Source organism: Erinaceus europaeus, chromosome 14, assembly GCF_950295315.1.
Source record: "Erinaceus europaeus chromosome 14, mEriEur2.1, whole genome shotgun sequence".
In the NCBI taxonomy this organism is placed as follows: Eukaryota; Metazoa; Chordata; class Mammalia; order Eulipotyphla; family Erinaceidae; genus Erinaceus; species Erinaceus europaeus.
Genome location: NC_080175.1, coordinates 31,842,043 through 31,863,852, shown reverse-complemented (window position 1 = coordinate 31,863,852; position 21,810 = coordinate 31,842,043). Strand labels below are relative to the sequence as shown.

The window sequence follows — 21,810 nt, the reverse complement described above, 5'->3', positions numbered from 1 at the left end:
TGGCAACAAAAACAATAAAATATCTAGGAGTAAACCTAACCAAAGAAGTGAAAGACTTGTATACTGAAAATTAAATTGAAAAAGACAAAAAGAAGTGGAAAGATATTCCATGTTCATGGATTGGAAGAATTAACATCATCAAAATGAATATACTACCTAGACCCATATACAAATTTAATGCTATCCCCATCAAGATTCCAACCACATTTTTTAGGAGAATAGAACAAATTCTACAGTTGTTTACCTGGAACAAGGAAAGACCTACAATTGCCAAAACAATCTTGAGAAAAAAGAACAGAACTGAAGGCATCACACTCCCAGATCTCAAGTTGTATTATAGGGCCATTGTCATCAAAACTGCTTGGTACTGGAACATGAATAGACACACTGACCAGTGGAATAAATTGAGAGCCCAGAAGTAAGCACCAACACCTATGGACATCTAATCTTTGACAAAGGTGCCCAGACTAATAAAAGGGGAATCAGAGTCTCTCCAACAAATGGTGTTGCAAAAAAATGAGTTGAAACATTCAAAAGAATGAAACTGAATCACTATATTTTGCCAAACACAAAAGTAAATTCCAAATGGATCAAGGACTTGGATGTCAGACCAGAAACTATCACATACTTAGAGGAAAATATTGGCAGAACTCTTTTCCACATAAATTCTAAAGACATCTTCAATGAATTGAATCCAATTACAAAGAAGACTATAGCAAGCATAAACCTATGGGACTACATCAAATTAAAAATTTTCTGCACAGCAAAAGAAACCAGTACCCAAACAAGAGACCCCTCACAGAATGGGAGAAGATCTTTACATGTCATACATCAGACAGGAGGCTAATAACCAAAATATATAGAGAGCTTGCCAGACTCAACAACAAGAAAACAAATAACCCCATCCAAAAATGGGGAGAGGACATGGACAGAATTTTCACCACAGAAGAGATCCAAAAGGCTGAGAAACACATGAAAAAATACTCCAAGTCTCTGATTGTCAGAGAAATGCAAATAAAGACAACAATGACATACCACTTCACTCCTGTGAGAATGTCATACATCAGAAAAGGTAATAGCAACAAATGCTGGAGAGGTTGTGGGGGTCAAAGGAACCCTCCTGGATTGCTACTGGGAATGTAAATTGGTCCAACCTCTGTGGAGAACAATCTGGAGAACTCTCAGAAGGCTAGAAATGGGCCTACCCTATGATCCTGCAATTCCTTTTCTGGGGATATATCCTAAGGAACCCAACACACCATCCAAAAATATCTGTGTACACATATGTTTTTAGCAGCACAATTTATAATAGTCAAAACATAGAAGCAACCCAGATGTTCAACAACAGATGAGTGGCTGAATACTACTCAGCTATCAAAAATGGTGACTTCCTCCTCTCTCCATTTCTCTCTGTCCTATCTAACAACGAATTGAATCAACAAGGGCAATAATAATAACCACAACGAAGCTACAACAAGGGCAACAAAAGGGGGGAAAAATGGCCTCCAGGAGCGGTGGATTCATGGTGCAGGCACCGAGCCCAGCAATAACCCTGGAGGAGGAAAAAAAAAATGGTGACTTCATTGTTTTCAGCCTATCTTGGATGGAGCTTGAAAAAATCATGTTAAGTGAAATAAGTCAGAAACAGAAGGATGAATATGGGATGATCTCACCCTCAGGCAGAAATTGAAAAATAGTATCAGGAGAGAAAACACAAATAGAACCTGAACTGGAATTGGAGTATTACACCAAAGTAAAAGACTCTGGGAGGGTGGGGGGGGTTGGGTGGAGAATACAGGTCCAAAAAGAATGACAGAGGACCTAGAGGTCCAAAAAGAATGACAGAGGTTGTATTGTTATATAGAAAACTGTGAAATGTTATGCATGTACAAACTATTTTATTTACTGTCAAATGTAAAACATTAATTACCCAATAAAGAAATTTTTTTAAATACTCAGTAAAAACAAAATCCAGGTCTTGTACTATAGCTGTATTATACCTGTACAAAGTAGTACTGATCCCCCTTGGGTCCCTATTCTCTCTTTTTTAATAATTTTTTTAATTGTTTTATTATTGAATAGAGACAGATAAAAATTGAGAGGGGAGGGGAAGATAGAGAGGGGGAGAGACAGAGAGACACTTGCAGCTCTACTTAGTGAAGCTTTCCCCTTGAAGGTTGGAATCTGGGTCCCTATTCTCACCTGCTCTATTCCTACTCTTTGGTTCCTGTTTACTAATCATTTTGTCCTGTTTTATATCTTACCAATTTTCAGCCACCAAATTGCAGATGCTACTATGATTCCACCCTGACCTCCCTGGCCAGATGACTTTGCCAACATGTTCCAGAACCTCACCTCCCCAGAGTCCTATCCTACTAGGGAAAGATAGAAACAGGCTGTAGATACGGATCAAACTGCTAGCACCCATACCCAGCAGAGAAGCAATTACAGAAGCCAGAACTCCTTCCTTCTGCACCCCAAAAGGAATTTTGGTCCATACTCCCAAAGGGAGAGACATTAGGGGAAGACAACCAGAGGACTATGGACCCCTAATTCCACTGGTACCCAAATGTTTGTCACCAGGAATTTTTGTTTTTATTACATTACTGGAAGGGAGGCAAAACTGAAAAACACCAGAGGAAGTCAGACACTGCTTCACAAATCTGAGAAAGAGTAGAGGAAAAAGGAAGGACACTTGAAGTAGTAACAGGAGCAAGTGTGACTTAGAGAGGGAGCAAGGGCAGGACTGTAGGAAGAAAATGTGCAAATACCAATAGATAGATAGACAGACAGACAGACAGACAGATAGTTGTAGCTATAAAGTCAACCCGTATCTTTGACCTCAGGAGGACTACTGCAGTTTCTGCTGGAAGAGGATGGGGACACAGAACTCTAGTAGTGGGAATGGTATGGAATTGTATCCCTATTATCTTATAAATTGGTAAATACCTATTAAATAATAAAAAATAGTAGTGAACGTATAAAATTCAAAAGATAAGAAAGATATAAAGACAAGAGACAGATTACCCTGAAGAAACAGTATTACTAGTAAGAGGCACCTCAGCAGCAAATGGCAGCCCAAAGAATAACTGTCAACTTAAAATTATGAATGCAGAATAATTATTTTTTAAGAAAGATACTGAGACAGGGGAGGTTACTTAGAGGTAGAGTGTAGGACTTGTGTAAGGCCCTCAAGTTCAATCCTTCACTACCATGTATCAGAAATGTACAATTCTTAGGTCTTTCTCCTGTTCTCTCTCCATAAAACTAAAAGAATCTTTTAAAACTTCATTAAAATAAAATACCACATGTATGCTAGGAAGGGGTTTTCAGTGCTGAAGGTTATAGAAGTACCTTATGGGGTCACCTAGCTCACCTAGGGTATGTGTCTTAACATGCAAAAAGCCTAGCTTGGAAGTCTGGCACTCTTTAAGAGTCCCATGGCACTGGTGGAAACTATAGTTGGTAAAGCAGTACTGTGGTACCTCTCCTTTCTTCATCTTTCTCATTCTGTCTAAAATTAAGAGGATGAAGAAAATGTCTGAGAACAATGGAAACACAGTGTGAGCCCCTGGGGCTGCCAAAAAAAAAGTTGGGGGCCTAAGGTAACTTTAGAATTTAATGAGTTAGGAACTTATAAAATTTCAAAAAAAAAAAAACACAAAATACTGAAAGAGCAAAAATACTCAGTATAAGTCCCAAATAAGTAGAGGCATAAATTAAGATTTAGAAAACAGGGAGTGGGGTGGTAGTACAGCGGGTTAAGCGCACATGGCACAAAGCATGAGGACTGGTGTAAGGATCCTGGTTCCATCCCCCAGCTCCCACCTGCAGGGCAGTCGCTTCACAGGCAGTGAAGCAGGTCTGCAGGTGTCTGTCTTTCTCTCCCCCTCTTTCTTCCCCATCTCTCTCCATTTCTCTCTGTCCTATCCAACAACAATGACAATAAGAATAACTACAACAATAAGACAAGTAACAAAAGGGAATGAATGAATGAATGAATAAATAAATAAATAAATAAATAGATTTAGAAAATAAAATTCTTCCCTGTGTTAAAAATAAAAATTGAAAACATGGAAAAAGAAAAAAAATTGTAGAAACAATTGTACATCTCGATGTTCCCACTAAATTGACACAGACTAAACTCATAATTACAAAAACAGACATGGTCAAGCAGCTGGAAAAATTATATGTTGTATAGAAAAAACAGGCAAAGTATAAGAACACAAAAAGTTCAAAGTATGGAAAAAGAAATACTTGAAAAATGCAAGCAAAAAGAAAGAGTAAGTTACTTTTAACATTATCAGACCAAAAAAACATAATTAGGAATATATAGGGTCATTTTATAATGATGATGGTTACATGCATAGAAAAAATAATAATTCTAAAATGGTGCCTAATTAAAACAGTCTTCACATATATAAAATAGTCATTCAGGGAGTCTGAGAAAGAAATGGACTATCACAGTTGGATATTTTATAACAAGTCTCTCTGTTATTAATAGGCAGAAAATATTAATGAAGATTATTTGGACTACACAATTAGCAATCTTAATATACTGAACATATATAAATTCTTCCTGTCAATTCTTTGTGTCCCTCAGCAGATCTCTGAGCCTCAGTTTCTTCATCTGTAAAAAAGGGACAACATAATCTGTAATAAGTGTAATAGTTTCATTAGATCTAAAGTGTCATCAGTGATACAATTCATTCTCTCTCTCTCTCTCTTTTTTTTTTTTTTTTGCCTCCAGGGTTATCGCTGGGGCTCGATGCCTGGTTTACAAATCCACGGCTCCAGGTGGCCATCTTTTCCCCACTTTATTGCCATTACTGTAGTTGTTGGATAGGAGGGACAGAAATTGAGAGAGGAGGGGAAAACAGAGGGGGAGAGAAAGACAGACACCTGCAGACCTGCTTCACCGCTTGCGATGCGACCCCCCTCCCCTGCATGTGTGGAGCTGAGGGCTGTCGAACAGGGGTTCTCGCGCTGGTCCTTGTGCTCCGCACTATGTGCACTTAACCCGGTGCACAATCGCCCGGCCCCCGGCACGATTCACTTTTATTATGGGCTAGGCGGTGGTTTACCCATAAAACCTGCACATTAGTTATCATGTGCAAAGATCTAGCCCCAGTCCCTACCTGCAGTGAAGAAGGAGTGGTGGGAAAGCGCTGCAGATGTCTCTCTCCCTGTCTCCTCTTCCTTTCTCTATCTCTATCACATAAAAGGGGGGGACCCACACTACTAGGGAAAGAGAGAGGCAGACAGGGAGTATGGATCCACTAGTCAACGCCCATGTCCAGCGGGGAAGCAATTACAGAAGCCAGACCTCCCACCTTCTGCATCCCACAATGACCTTGGGTCCATACTCCCAGAGGGTTAAAGAATAGGAAAGCTATCAGAAGAGGGGATGGGATTAGATCTGGTGATGGGAAATGTGTGGAGTTGTACCCCTCCTATCCTACGGTTTTGTTAATGACTCCTTTTTTAAATAAATACAAAAATAAAATAAATAAAAGCGGGGAAGGAGGGGGGAGATGGCCACCTGAGAAGTAGATTCATCTGCAGGCACTGAACTCCAGCTGTAACCCTGGAGGGAAAAAAAGATTCACCTTGATTTGCATATACTAAGGGAAGATAAAACTTGCCAATTAATTCAAACTACCAATTATGGGTCACATTCCAATTTTCAAGATGTTAAAATGTGAAAAAAGAAGTGTGACTTAGACTCAGTTATAAATGCACATCATATGGACTGCTGTGATGGTTTAAAATGAGATGTGAACAAAATGTGAGGTAAGGGCTGTCTTCACCCCCTCCCCCTTTTTATAACTTTGCCAACAGGTGAAGGTAAATTCAGGGAGAACATGGCACAAATCTCAAATGGGAATGTTTATTTTTCTCTTCTTCACATCTTTGAGTCTCTCTCTCTCTCTCTCTCTCTCTCTCTCTCCACCTACATCTCAAAAGCAATGGCTTTCTCAGAGGGAATATTGTAACAACATGCTTGCAAGAAAGTGATATAAATCACCAATCTCAGCAGGTCAGCAGTACTGGGGAGGAAAAGATGGGGTGTGAGAAAAAAGGGCAAGACATGAGGCGGGGGATCAGATACAACCCCACTAGCAAATGTGATTTTGGGAGTGAAAATATTCCAAAGAGATGAGAGTTGTGCTTCAGTGGGGTGACAGGGATGGGGCAGAGTGATGGTGTGGGTGGGGCAGAAGGGGTGGAGCCAGGAAATAGGAACCCTGACCACTAGGAAGGAAGTTGAAGAATGTTCAAGTCTTTAGTGCTGTAATGTTCTAAGGGTGAGGGCTTGATGTGGGCTCAGGGACATGAAAGGTCTTCCAACTGGTCCACCATTTATTTATTTATTTATTTATTTATTTATAAAAAGGAAACACAGACAAAACCATAGGATAAGAGGGGTACAACTCCACAATATTCCCACCACGTATCCTATCCCCTCCTTTGATAGCTTTCCTATTCTTCTTTTTTTCCAGGACAAAAACTAAGTTTCTTTTATTAATTGCCACCCCACAGACATTAATAAACTTCAAAATTAATTCAATCAGAAATCAGCCTTTCCTATTCTTTAACCCTCTGGGAGTATGGACCCAAGGTCATTGTGGGATGCAGAAGGTGAAAGGTCTGGCTTCTATAATTGCTTCCCTTCTGAACATGGGCATTGACAGGTCCATCCATACTCCCAGCCTGCGTCTCTCTTTCCCTAGTGGGGTGGGGTTGTGGGGAATTGGAGCTCCAAGACACATTGGTGGGGTTGTCTGTCCAGGACTCCACTATTTTAAAAAAATAAATGGGAGAGAAGAGAGACTTAAAGGAAAATGACTGGAATCAGGGTATACAACTAATTTCTGAATGGGTGAAATAGACTACTAAAAGTAGTTTTGCCATTTTCAGCAGGGACAATTTTAGTGACTTAATTATATTACTATTTTGAAATGGCTTTTTATAAACATTCTTCACTACATTGTGAAAAATCAGTTTTTGTTAAATGCCCTTTTAAAAAAAATTAAACAACAAAATCCAAATAAGCCTGAAGCTCTCTGTGACTTGGAGAAGGCTTCAACTGCATGCTACTGGCCCTTCTGAGCCTTCCAAATGTCACTCCTGTCTAAGGCCATTCTACCCTGAATAACTCCCTCCAAATATGTCCCGTCTGCTACCCACTATCACCCTTACTGTTCAACACAGTGTTGGAAGATTTTGCCATAGCAATCAGGCAAGAGCAAGGAGTTAAAGGAATACAGATTAGAAGAGAAGTCAAACTGTTACTATTTGCAGATGACATGGTAGTATACATAGAAAAACCTAAAGAATCCATCAGCAAAGTCCTGGAAATTATCAGGCAATATAGTAAGTCTACAAAATTAACATACAAAAGCCAGAGGCATTCCTTTATGTAAACACTAAGTCAGAAGAAGAAGAATAAAGAATAGGAAAGCTATCAGGGGAGGGCTTGGGATACAGAGTTCTGGTGGTAGGAATTGTGTGGCGTTATACCCCTCTTATCCTATGGTTTTTGTCAGTTTTTCCTTTTTATAAATAAAAATTTTTAAGAATATTTAATAGGCAAAAGTTGCAAAAAAAAAAAAAAGAAATCCAGAAAACAGTACCCTTTGCTATAGCAACAAAAACAATAAAATATCTAGAAACAAACCTAACAGAAGAAGTGAAAGGGAGTTAGACTGTTATGTGGAAAGCTGAGAAATGTTGCACAGGTACAAACTACTGTATTTTAATGTTTACTGTATACCATTAACCCCTCCATAAAGAAAATAAATAGGAAAAAAAGTGAAAGACTTATATACTAAACACTACTGGTCACTATTCAAGAAAACAGAAAAAGATACAAAGTAAAAAGATATTCCATGTTCATAGATTAGAAGAATTAATATCATCAAAATCAATATTCTACCCAGAGCCATAAGTAAATTTAATACAATCCCCATGAAGGTCTCACCCTTTTAGGAGAATAGAACAAAAGCTATAAATATTTATCTGGAACCAAAAAATGCCTAGAATAGCCAAAGCAATCTTGAGAAAAAGAGAACAGAACTGGAGGCATCACACTCCCAGATCAAAATTGCCTGGTACTGGAACAAAAATATACACACTGACCAGTGGAATTGAATTGAGAGCCCAGAAATAAGCCACTACACCTACGGACAACCAATCTTCGACAAAAGTGCAGACTATTAATTGAAGAAAGGAGGGTCTCTTTAGCAAATGGGTGTTGGAAGAAACTTTGAAATATGCAGAAGAATGAAAATGAACAACTACATTTGACCAGACACAAAAATAAATTCAAATGGATCAAAGACTTGAATGTTAGACTAGAAGATATCAAATTAGAAGAAAATATTGGCAGCAATCTTTTCCATCTAAATTTTATAGACATCTTCAATGATACAAATATAATTGCATGGAAGGCTAAAACAAAATTAAACCAATGGGACTACATCAAATTAAAAAGTTTCTGCACAGCAAAAAAAACAACCACCCAAACAAAGAGACCCCTTACAGAACAGGAGAAGATCTTTACATGCCATACATCAGACAAGAGGCTAATAACCAAAATATATAAAGAGCTCACCAAACTCAGCAACAGCAACAAAAATAAATAACCCCATCCACAAATGGTGAGAGACTATAAACAGAATATTTACCAAAGAGATCTAAAAGTCTAACAGACATATGAAAAAATGCTCCAAGTCATTGCTTGTCAGAGAAATTCAAATAAAGACAACAATGAAATACCACTTTACCCATGTGAGAATGTCATATATCAGAAATGATAAAAACAAAAAATGTTGGAGAGGTTGTGGGGTCAAAGGAACCCTCCTACACTGCTGATGGGAATGTAAATTGGTCCAACCCCTGCAGAGAGCAGTCTGGAGAACTCTCAGAAGGCTAGAAGTGGACCTACCCTATGATCCTGCAATTCCTCTTCTGGGGATACATCCTAAGAAACAAAACACAACTTCCCAAAAAGATTTGTGTATACCTATGTTCACAGCAGCACAATTTGTAATAGCCAAAACCTGGAAGCAACCCAGATGTCCAACAACGGATGAATGGCTGAGAAAGTTGTGGTATATATGAATACTACACACTATCAAAAATGGAGAAGTAATCTTCTTCACCTCATGGAGCTTGAAGGAATCATGTTGAGATAAGGCAGAAAGAGAAGGATGAATATGGGATGATCTCACTCAAAGACAGAACTTGAGAAATAAGAACAGAGGGGAAAATATGAAGAACAGAGGGAAAAATACAAAGCAGAACTTGGGCTGGATTTGGTGTATTACATGAAAGTAAAGAACTCTGGGGTATAAGGGATTGTCCAAGTCCTGGAACATGATGGCGAAAGAGGACCTAGGTGGGGGATTAGAGTGTTACGTGGACTACTGAGAAATTACACATGTACCAATTACTGTATTTTAGTGTCAACTGTAAATCATTAATCCTCCAAATAAAACTATGTTCCCTTCCAAATCTTTCTGATTACCAGTCCAAGTGTTCTACACTGACCCAGACCTCTCAGAATGCTTACACCTTTCTGGGGGTGCTCACTATTCACTCCATTACTTCAATTACCCCCTCCACCAATGATAATGAGATCTTTGAAAGATCGTACGTCTTTATTTGTATTTCACTGATAATCAGTGACTTAGAGCATTTTTGTATATGTCTTTTGGCTCTTTGGTGAATATTCTGTCCATATCCTCTCCCCTTTTGGATGGTGTGATTTTTGTCATTGTCATTGTTGTTGTTGCTGCTGAGTTTTGTGAAGTCTATATATTTTGGTTAGTAGCCTTTGGTTAGTAGTCTGATGTATGGCATATTAAGAGCTTCTCCTATTCTGTAAGGAGTCTCTCTGGGTGATGTTCCCTTTTGCCATGCAGAAGCTTTTTTTTTCTTTCTCCAGGGTTATCGATGGGGTTCGGTGCCTGCACTATGAATCCACTGCTCCTGGAGGCCATTTTTCCCATTTCTGTTGCCCTTGTTGCCCTTGTTGTTATTTCTGTTATTGCATGAAGAAGCTTTTTAATAACCTGACAACATCCTTCAAATTGGAATATATATATATACATATATATATATATATATATATATATATATATATATATATATATGATATTTCCTCTCCTAACCTCTACCACCTCCCACACTCAGTTCAAACTGTGAGCAGCAGGATGAATTCACATGGATGGTCACTAAGGAACAGAGTGTGCCAGTAGAATTTTTTTTTCCCCAGACTACATGTATTCTTAAGACAAAGGGTTGTTGCTGACCAAAAAAAAAAAATGATACTTTTGTCGGTGCTATATTTATTTTATTACTATAAAATTATAAAAACAATGGACAATGGTATTAAGATTATCTGAAGTAATAGCCATCAATCTTTTTTGGGGGGTTATACTAAGCACTTAGCATTTTATCTCAACAAACTGCCACAAATATATGGGATAAAACAATCCAGCTCACTGTCTTCAGGGTTTGTGTGATAAAAGTCTGACTCAAGTCTTACTGCTCACATCAAGGTGTCAGTGGGACTGCATTCCCTTCTAAGAGTCTCTAGGAGTAAATTTATCTCCATCTCTTCCACCTTCTAGAGGACACCCATATTCCACAATGATCATTCCTCATATCTGCAAAGTCCCTGTTACTGTATATGTCACTGCCATTGGTTCTTGGAATCAGAAGATTATTATTTCTTCCAACCCCACCAACTGAAGAGTGTGTGTGTGTGTGTGTGTGTGTGTGTATGTGTGTGTGTGTGTGTGTGTGTGTTATAGTAACTACTTAGGGTCCTCAAATCTTTTATATATATTTTTTTATATTTTATTGGATAGAGACAGGAAGAAATTGAAAGTGGACAGGGAAATAGAGAGGGAGAGAGACAGAACAACATCTGTAGCACACTGATTCACAACTCCTGAAGCTTTCCCCCTGCAGATGGGGACCATGAGTTCAAACCTGTGTCCTTGAGCACTGTAATGTGTGCATTTAAGCAGGTGTGCCACCATCTGGTTCCTGCGTCCTCGGGTCTTTAAGCTGTCAGGAGAGTCTGTGACTGAAGGTAGGGAGTGGACATTTTGTCCACTGCTTATGCCCAGTGCTAGCAAGAAAGTTCAGACACAGCAATGAGACATCTTTGGGAAACCAGCCATGCACTGCTGAGTAACCTTTTAAGAAAAGTTTTCAGAATGAGTTAGAATGTTCTGGCTGCTGCTCCAGCTTATGTCCTATTAGTATTTCAAATCAGGGACTGTCCATGCTTAACCATAGCCAAAGAGTTGGCACCCCACAATCATTCTTCCCTGATACTGTCGACAATGAATCTCAGGGTTAAGGGTGACCCATTTAAGAAATATATTTTTGCCGAAGCGGCTTCAGAAGAAGTCCTTTCAGCAGTTTGAATAGAAAAGTACTGAAGTTTCTCAATCCAGTTTTGAACAGAAGCAGATTCTTTCACAGATGTGCAATAGGTCTTTCCACGCCCTCCTTCCTGGAATTACTAGATTGAAAGTGATGAAGGTCAGACCCCAGAGATGTACATTTAGTAGGTTCTTGAATAATGGTTGAATTCAACTACCCAAATGCTTGCCTTTTATTTCTAGATTATGAATAAATAGAAGATTTAAATTGGAAAAAATTAGTAATATTTGTTAAGATTTAAAATTTATATCACATTCCTAACATTTCCACTTCTTAGTATCTATCCTACAGAAATATTTGCACACCTCTGTAAGGATGTACATGCAGAGTTGTTTGCAATGCACACAGCTAAGAAACAACTAAAATGACACTTGAGTAGTGGCAATATATATATGGGACATCCACACTACACAACTGAAAATTATAAACTAGGTGTAAATATTTAAACAAGGGACAAACTTTATAATTAGACAATACTAGCTTTATAACTATATATATGTATATATGTGTGTATATATATATATACATATATACAGTTTGTATATTCCAAAAGCTATATATTTTATAAGTTAATATATATGTAACAAAATTTCTAGAATATAAACTTGAGTTTGCACCATCACTGAGAGAGAAGAGAATCTGAGAACACCTGAGGAACTCAGGTGCTATTTCCCTTATCGGAGAGGGAAGAAGAAAAAGGAAGTACACCTGGAAGTTGTAATAGGTGTAGGTGTGGCTCAGAAAGGAAGTGAAGGTTCCTGGAATTGGCATATCACACCTAAGTAAAAGACTCTGGGGTGGGTGGGTAGGGAGAATACAGGTCCAAGAAGGATGACAGAGGATCTAGTGGTGGTTGTATTGTTATATGGGAAACTGGGGATGTTATGCATATATAAACTATTGTATTTACTGTTGAATGTAAAACATTAACTCCCCAATAAAGAAATTAAAAAATAATTAATAAAAAATAAAAGAAAGAAGAAAAAGGAAGGACACCTGGAAGTTGTAATAGGTGTAGGTGTGGCTTAGAAAGGAAGTGAAGGCAGGATCTTAAAAGCAAGTAAGAATGGGCATCAATTTCCACTGCAAAGGCGGGGTCAGTCATCTTTAGCCAAATGACCCATGTGATTTTCTGGTGCATGCCTTTTCATTTTTCTGATTAAAGTTTAAAATATTGGGGGAGGAGGATATCCTATGAGAAATACTTAGAGTTGGGAGGGGGAAGCCTTTATTAATGGAATAAAAATCACTAATTTGAGTCTTTTTTCCCCCCCCTCCAGGGTTATTGCTGGGCTCGGTGCCTGCACCATGAATCCACCACTCCTGGAGGCCATTTTTTCCCCCTTTTGTTGCCCTTGTTGCCGTAGCCTCGTTGTGGTCATTATTATTACCATTGTTGATGTTGTTCGTTGTTGGATAGGACAGAGAGAAATGGAGAGAGGAGGGGAAGACAGGGGGAGAGAAAGATAGACACCTGCATACCTGCTTCACCGCCTGTGAAGCGACTCCCCGGCAGGTAGGGAGCTGTGGGCTTGAACCGGGATCCTTATGCCGGTCCTTGTGCTTTGCGCCACGTGCGCTTAACCCACCGCACCATCGCCTGACCCCCCACTAATTTGAGTCTTAAAAATAACAAGAGAAGAAGAGTAAGTCGTTGTCATCATTATCCTCATGGGACATATACTAAATGGAGTACTACTTGGCAAAAAAAAAAAAAAGAAGAAGACTGTAATTGGATACGGAGTTCTGGTGGTGGGAACTGTATGTAACTGTAGCCCTCTCATCCTATGGTCTTGTCACTATTTCCATTTTATAAATAAAAATGTAAAAAAAAGACTATAATGTTCCCTTTGGGACTACTGGATGGAACTGGAAGTGATTATGTTTAGTGAAGTAAGGAAGGAAGTGAAAAACAACTACAGGATGATTCCACTCATATGGGATATAGAGAATTGAAACACATGAAACTTGGAAAAAGAAAAAGAATATCTATATATATATATATAGCTAACCCATATCTATGACCTTAGGAGAACTAAGGTGGTTACTTACTATGGGGGTGGGGGAGAAACAGAATTTTGGTGGTGAAAGTGGTGTGGAATTACAATCCATTATCTTATAATCTTGCAAATCACTATTAAGTCACAAATAAAAATATATACATTAAAAAATAAATATAAACATCAAACTGGAGATAATTATTCTGTTATTCTGGGAGGGAACTATATGAACTTAGAGAAGATGTGGGGGGAGGGAATATTATTAAAGATGGATTTTTACCTTCATCTACACTGCACTGTGTGGATTTTTTTCCAGCTACGCATATTTAAGTTTTTTTTTTCCTGAACAGAGAAGGAAGTGTTTTTAAGATGTAAAACTAATTTTAAAACAAACAGAATGAAACAATTTAACATTTTAAAATAACCTCAAGACTGGTGAACAAATCTATTAAAATGTTATACTGTACACAGCAACCCTTTGGACTGAAAGTTGAAATATTTTATTTTATTTTATTATTTATTTATTTATTTGCCTCCAGGGTTATCGCTGGGGCTCAGTGCCTGCACTACAAATCCACTGCTCCTAGAAGCCTTTTTTTTTTCATTGTTGCTGTTATTATTGTTGTTGTTATTGTTGTTGCTGTTGTTGGATAGGATAGAGAGAAATTGAAAGAGGAGGGGAAGACAGAGAGTAGGAGAGAAAGATAGACACCTGCAGACCTGCTTCACTGCTTGTGAAGTGACCCCTTTGCAGGTGGGGAGCTGGGGGCTTGAACCGGGATCCTTGAATGGGTCCTTGTGTTTCCTTTGCACTATGTGTATTTAGCCCAGTGAGCAACTATTTTGTTAAAAGTGTTTTAGGGGCCAGACGATAATGCACTTGGTAGAGCATACATGTTATAGTGCACAAGGAACTCAGTCCAGGCCCCCAGACCTCACCTGAGGTGGAGGAGCTTCATGAGTAATGAAAGAGATGTCTCTCTTTCTCTCTCCCTCATTACCTGCCCCTTCCCTCTTGATTTCTTTCTGTCTCTATCCAAAAAAATAAATAAAATAGAAAGAAAGAAGGAAAGAAAGAAAGAATGTGTGTTTCAGAGCCAGCAAGATAGTTCCCTTGGGAGCATGTCTGCTATGCAATGGGTGTGACCCAGGCTCAAGCCCAGTCCCCACAACTCTGGGCAAATATTTGGTGCTGTGTTTCTTACTATGTGTCTCTGCCTCTGTTTATATCTGAAAAGGTCAACCTGGATTGATGACACTCTGCTGACAATAGAAAATAAGTGTTTTGTTAATAGGTAGTCTATATGTTTGTAGGTACTATATATAAAAATACATGTATACAGCTAGCACATCTGCCTATATGTGATATATATTACATACATCTATATCCACTTATAAAATACATGAATGTTGCTGTGATTAAATCACAGATAAATATCCCAGCCTTTATCATTGTTCTTATGATTTACGATGTCAGAATTCCTCCTGTATGATTATGATTGTGATTAATCTGGCACTTGAATGGACTTTGCCTTTTAACTAATTCAATTGTCTGGAGTGAATTTAAAAAAAAATTGTGAAATAGTTGCAAAGTTATGGGGGGGGGGAACGTAACACTTCTTTAAGATAATTCCTTTCAGTGAAACCCTTCCAAGTGTGAAGAATGCAGTGAGTCTTTATCAAACAGATGCTCTTTGTACAGAAAAACTGATCTAAGTTACAATTTAAATTTTACAACAACAATCTTTCTATCTGAGCAAAATTCCTGTTGGGAACTGACAGGGTATGGGGGCCTTATCTCAGGCCTCTGGGGATATCCCAGGAAGCGACTGCTGCTCTAAAGGAATTGCAGGAGACAGACACTAACATAAATTCCTTTCCAGGCTACCTGAGGCTGCAGATTGGGTGTTTAGTTCCACAGTGAAAAGGGGAAGCCACTGGGTTTTCTATTTACCCAGAGAACCAGTTCTGAAGTTCCTCAGTGGTCTGTGCGTGCATGGATGTCTTCAGAGGTGATCAAATCCTCTCCTCAGCCCACAGGGAGGAGGCTGTCCACAGACCTTAATCATGCACCTGCAGGTTAACAGATAAGCCCTCCACATGCGAATGCACTCGCCCAGCTGAGGTGGCTGCTCTGGCCTGCTCCCTCCCCCATGCTCACAGAACAAAGAGCGGTCATCCTCTGCTCCTCCCTGAGTTGGATGCATGTGCATGCCTTCCATCACAATTAACTCAGGAATGTGAAACACAACATAAACTTACCCCTGAGACACACTCAAAATCAATACCATCAATATCCAGAACTAGGTGAGCCCCCCCAAAAAAGAAAACAAAACAAACCTAGTCAAAGAGTAAACATTCAATGCAATAGGGCTCTAATTAGAGATACTGAAAAGGTCAACAAAGCCAAGTCAAGTTCAACTGCTGGCTGCCTTATAACTGAAGAGCTTGCCATTATCCCAGGGGGGTCAAACATAAATGCCTTCAGGGGCCAGCTAATGGAAAGATCTAGAAGATAATAGAGAGTGACCTGCCAAGAGCTGGACTGCAGGTGCCCCAGGTAAAAGTATTCACATTCAATTTTCCCCCCATTTCAACTCTTTGCTACTCTCTCACACAGAGTCTTCAGTGAAAAAGACTTAAATATGGGTATAGGGTGGATAAAATAGAGTCAAAGCCAGAAGTACTTCTGAGAAATCCATAGGACTTGAAAGGAAGGGCTGTAAGTCTAGTTCATATGCTGACAGGACAGTAACCACTTGGTTTATAGTTTCAAATGAAACAGCAAAACAAAAGTTAAAAGAAATGGATTAAGCTCCAACAGGAGGGATTCAGATTAGTCACATGGGTTCTTGACATAAGTAATTGAGCTGGATTACAAAAAGATTATACACATTCCCTTGGAAGGTTCTAGATATGTAATGTCTCCAGAAACTGTAGGTGTGGCCTGATGGAAAGCCAAGGGGGAGAACCAAATGACCTCTCAAGGTCCTGATTTAAATATGTCTGTAGAGTCAGCTCCTGGTTATCCAGTCCCCAAAAGAAGACAGTGACAAATCATCCTAAACTGAAGATAATAAAAAGTTATATTTGCCTTTGGAATGTATTTTGGTACTTAAATTAGAGCATGTCTTTTTGATGCTCTGAGAATTCACAATGCTTCCCAACAGCTACAGAGAAGGCCCGACCTGGAGCTGGTAAGTTGCCCAGTTTCGCCATCCTGTCCTCCATATAACTTCTTTGTTGTTGAGGGTGAGCAATACCAACTTTCAGAGTAACATCCAACAGCCCAGGTTTTTTCTGTCTGGCTCAAGCTTGCACTGAGAGAAGAGAGAAGAGTCTTTCCCTGATCTCTAACAGATTCAGGACTGAGACCCTGAGTAGTCTGGTTCTTGTCTCCAGAAAATGACTCTATCATGCTTCAAGACTCCTAGTAAGAAGCAAGCAGGGCTGTGCAGTGGTACATTCCAATGACTGAGCATGCATGTTACCATGCACAAGGACCTGGATTCAAGTCTCCGGTCCCCACCTGCAGAGGGGAAGCTTCACAAGTGATGCAGGTATCTCTCTACCTCTCTCCCTCTTTACTTCCCTCTCTCCTCTCAACTTCTCTCTGTCCTATCAAATAAAATAAAGGAGAGAGAATGGCTGCAGGAAGCAGAGGAAATGTAATGCAGGCACTAAGCCCCCTGTGTTAGCCCTGGTGGCAATATAAAAAATAATAATAACAATAAAACATCTTTAAAAATAAAAGGAGCAAGCCTGGCAAGATTTTATGTCTCCTCTAAGATACTAATGGTGGTTTCATCCCTCTCTGCCATAAAGGACACCAAAGCACATTTTCTGAGTTCCTTGAGAGAAAGAGAATGGAAAACTTGATTGGCAAGGAAGATAAAAATGAAATGCCCAGCCTTTGGTAAGAGAGACTCCTGCACACTCGGTAGCCATGTCCTCCACATCAAAGGGTGGATGGGACCCAGACCAGTGCTCAGTTCATCCTTAGGGATGAAAGGAGAGTAAACTCATAGCAGGAGCTTGTGGGGATCCCAGGGCAATGCAAGAATGTTGCCCTGCAATTCTCTGTTCTCTGACCTCTATTAGCTCACAAGGTTACCAGGCAGGAGACAAGACCAGCTAGAACATTTCAGAAGTCCCCACGTCCTCTAACCAGAGACTCTGGCAGAGTTGCACATGACTCTGGGTGGCAAGAGTTAACCAGGAGAGCTTCTCTCTAATTCAGAGAGCAGCTAGAGTCACAGCACTCACTTGGCTACCTCAGACAAGAAGGGTTTTTATGATCACATCTCTTTTTCCTCAGTCTATCACAGTCTGCTCTTCATTCATTTTTTTCAATGTGTCACTAGCAAATCAACTCAAGCCTTCAAGTATGTATAATACCATCACTGAATGACCTCCCTCGATCAGTTTTCTCATTTAGAGAGAGAGAAAAGAGATGACGTAGCACCACTCCACCATCCCTGGCACTCTCCTTCCCCTGTGTCATCCATGCTGTTCCCATGTGGTGTGAGGCTTAAACCTAGAGTCCCATGCATGAAAAGGCACTCATTCTACTGGGTGAACACTCTCCTGGCCTCACACTCAGTTCTTTGGTTTTTTTTTGTTTTTTTCCTTCTAAAAGGCCAGTACTAATTTATATGCATCCATACAGCACAGGCCAGGGAGACAGCTCAGCAGGTAGAGAGCTTGCTTGTCTGCCTGGGGCTCCTATTTTGATCCCTGGTGCTGCATGAGCCACAGTGACGCTCTGCTTATCTTCTCTCTTATATGATTTAAACAATAATACAAATACTTAAAGACAATAAACATAACTATATAATGACAATGAAATAAAATTTAAAATCCAGCTCCTCAGTCACAGTGACCACATTTGTCCAAGAACTGTAGTCGGGTTTTGCTAGTAGATGCCACACTGGACAGCACCAACATGGAACATCTACTTTATCACAAAGAATACTACCCATGCACTCATCTAAGAAGTCAGAATCTAGACTTACAGTCTAATTACACTTAAAACCAGGCCTTCCAATTCCAAGGTCAACACTATCTGCAATTATATGCAACCAGTACAAAGGATGTTACCTAGCGGTTCTTTTGTTCCTTACATTGTTCCTGCAGCCACAAAAGCTCAGACCTCCCAGAATGAGATTGACAGGCCCCTGTAGTACTTTTACTGCTGACTGATTTTTGAAACCATAACAAAACTTGGGTCAGTATCGTCAAGCAGCTCTAGAATTAGACAGTCTTGGGGTTCAAATCCTGCTTCATTTCCTCACTATTTGTTTGACAGAGGACCAGTCACTTCTTGTCTCTAAACCTTTAATTACCTTTTATAAGTTCAAAGTGTTGTCAAGAGGATTAAATAAGATAATGTATGTGAAAGGCTTAGCTCAGTGCCTGGTACATATTAGTGTGGAATAAATAATAATTATCTATGGTGACTGGCAGAATGTTCAATGCACTGCCACATCCTCTATTGCTACTTCAGGCAGGACAAGGAGGCCCCACTATAGCATTACCATTTGCAAAATGATACAATCTCAATCTAAGTAAGAGACTGACTTAAGGTTATACAACTAGGAAGCTGAAGTTTTAGAGCATAAAATCATGCTATTGAACTCCAAGTTGTGTGCTTCTTTCTTTTTCTTTACTAAAAAATGTTGCTTCTCCAGACAGAAGAGAGCAGTGAACACCAAGGCATGGGTAAGAGGAAGTTTAGCTGTGCTCTCAAGTCCTTCTTTGGCAAAGAGAACAATTCATGCTTTCTTAGCCTGCTGGACAATGCCAATGCTGTGCAAAGGCAGCTTCGAACACCCCCTTCTATCATACTGGTCGCCCAGTTCCTCCTAGGTAGAGACTGTAATGTCCAGCTGTTAAGGAGAAACTCCTAAATAAATAAGGTAGCCTAAATATGAAAAGAAGAATGCGCCTTGAAGCAACACATTCAGACTTTCCCCCTGGAAAATCTGTGAACCAAATGCATTTTTAAATTGGTATAGACCTCTATTTTTTATTATTACAAAGCATAGTTACACAAAAGCTCTGTACTCCTACCCAAATCCATTTCTTCCCCTCTACTTTCCAACCCAACTCACTGCTGTTTAAAAAAAAAAAAAGTAAATAAAGATTGAGCATACAAGAGACCCATCTGAGTCCACCCACACTCTATAAATAAGAATGTGTGTTGGTGCAAGTCACTAGGTCTTGGAGTTACTCCTTACTCCTCCTTGTCACAGCAAAGCTGTAAGACTCAGGGTCAGAGTCGCTTACCCGGCTACAACGATCTCAAAGTCACCATCGTGGTCCACATCCGTAACTGCCACGCCATAGTTGAGCTGGGTGGGGTTGCTGTCATAGTCAGGGGGCAGGACAGAGTTGGTGACTGCCGTGAACATAGGCTCAGACCTCTGGGACCCCTCCATGGGGGGCAGAAACCACAGCAGCACCAGGAACAGTAGCATCCTGAACATCTGGAATCGCAAAGTTAGAAATGTTACTGAGAGGTCTTGTTTCAGAGCAGCCCAGGAAAGTCTTATTCCAGGGAGGTGTAGAAATGCTTTCCAGCCCCACCACCGAGTGCTTTGTAATATACCCAGGCTGCCACTTTCCCACCTTCTCAAAGTGGCAGCCTGTCTGCCCCATCACACAAGATTTCCCCTACCCAACTCTGCTTTTCATTTTTCTTTTTAATATTTATTTATTTTCCCTTTTGTTGCCCTTTTTAATTGTTGTTGTAGCTATTATTGTTGTTGCCATTGCTGTGGAGAGAGGAGGGGAAGACAGAGGGGGGAGAGAAAGACAAACACCTGCAGACCTGTTTCACCGCCTGTGAAGCAACTTCCCTGCAGATGGGGAGCCAGGGGCTCGAACAGGGATCCTTACTAAAGCCGGTCCTTGCACTTTGTGCCACATGCACTTAACTGGCTGCACTACCGCCCGACTCCCTGCTTTTCATTTTTCTATGACAACAATCACTGTATAGTATGCCAGATGACTTACTTATTCATTATATTTACTAGTTATTCTCTGTCTCTCTCTGCTAGACTGGAAGTTCCATTAGGGCAAGGATTTTTGCTTTGACCATAGTCTCTGTCTCATAAAGATGGTCAATACAGGGCCAGGCAGCTGTGTACCCCGTTCATCGTACATGTTATAGTGTGCAAGGACCCAGGTTTAAGCCCCAAGTGCCCAGCGGCAGGGGGAAGCTTCATAAGTTGTGAAGCAATGCTTCACATATCCCCCTTTTTCTTAACCTCTCTATCTCGATTTCTCTGTCTCTATCCAATAAAAAATAAGTAAATATTTTAAAAATATATGTTCTCAATACATGTTCGTTAAGCGAATGAGCAAAGGAATGGTAATGTATAAAAAATACAACAATCTCCCATCCTCAGGGAGAAAGGCTAAGAGAATGAAGAAAATGACAGTCTGAGGGTGGAATCAGACAGCCCCTCCCTCCACTGTCCCCAACTATCCAGGTCTAGAACAAAAGCAGAGGCAGTGAAGGATTCTCCTTCTGTGGGACATACCCCAGAGGCAGCCTGGAGGGAAACTGTGACTTGGCAGGCTCCCCCCAGCCCATGTTCCTCCTGAGGACAGCTGGTCAGTGCCTCCAGAACAGGAAGCAGGCAGTTAGGGAATGTGTTCCAACAGGATCTGATGGGCAGCTCATCATTCACTTGGAGAAATTAAACCATTGCATGCGTGTTTTATTATAAATTAATTATGTATAATCCATTGTATAATTCATTATTATATCTCTAACATAACTCAGGGTGTTGCCAAGCAGCCCGGGGCCATGGGAGCTGGTGGCACACACCCAGGAGATGAGGAGAATGGCCAAGGAGGAGAGACTCCGCCCCCCTCTCTGTGTGAGCATGGAGACACTTAGAAAACCACAGATGGCACCACCCAGAGACTCTGCCCACGGGCCTCAACTCAGAACTCACAGCGCTTTCTAGAGGCTCTGCTGGAACAAGTCCCACCAAGGCTGTGCAGGTCTAGCCCTGCAGGCAGTGTGGTGCCCTCTCGCCTTCAGAAGGCAGCAAGCCCCTTCCTAAGGGAACCTTTCCTGCTGGCTTGTCAGTGCATCTGGCAGCCAGAAGCAAGGCAGAGTGAGACTGATGTCTTAATGAAGAGAGGATCTGAAGACTGCCTTCCCATATGGAGATGCTGGTTCCTGCCAGCAAATGAGATTGCTTCAGTGCAGGACCCCGAGACCACAAGCAAGGGCCTGAGCACTACCTCTGGAGCCAAACATGATTCAGAAGCCTCTCTGATGCCCTGTTGGGAAGGCTGGAGGGAGTTTTAACAGCAGGCCTTCCGC

General features: G+C 40.4%; 1 protein-coding gene across 4 annotated transcripts in view; it reads right to left on the bottom strand.

Moving 5' to 3' along the window:
* CRTAC1 (cartilage acidic protein 1) overlaps positions 1-21,810 on the bottom strand; it is a 188,766-nt gene that overhangs the window by 150,445 nt on the left and 16,511 nt on the right. For all 4 annotated transcript variants that reach the window (XM_060171522.1, XM_060171524.1, XM_007534148.2 and 1 more), the window contains exon 2: positions 19,755-19,954. In XM_060171522.1, the coding sequence (XP_060027505.1) occupies positions 19,755-19,954 (200 nt within the window). The remainder of the gene's footprint in view (positions 1-19,754; positions 19,955-21,810) is intronic.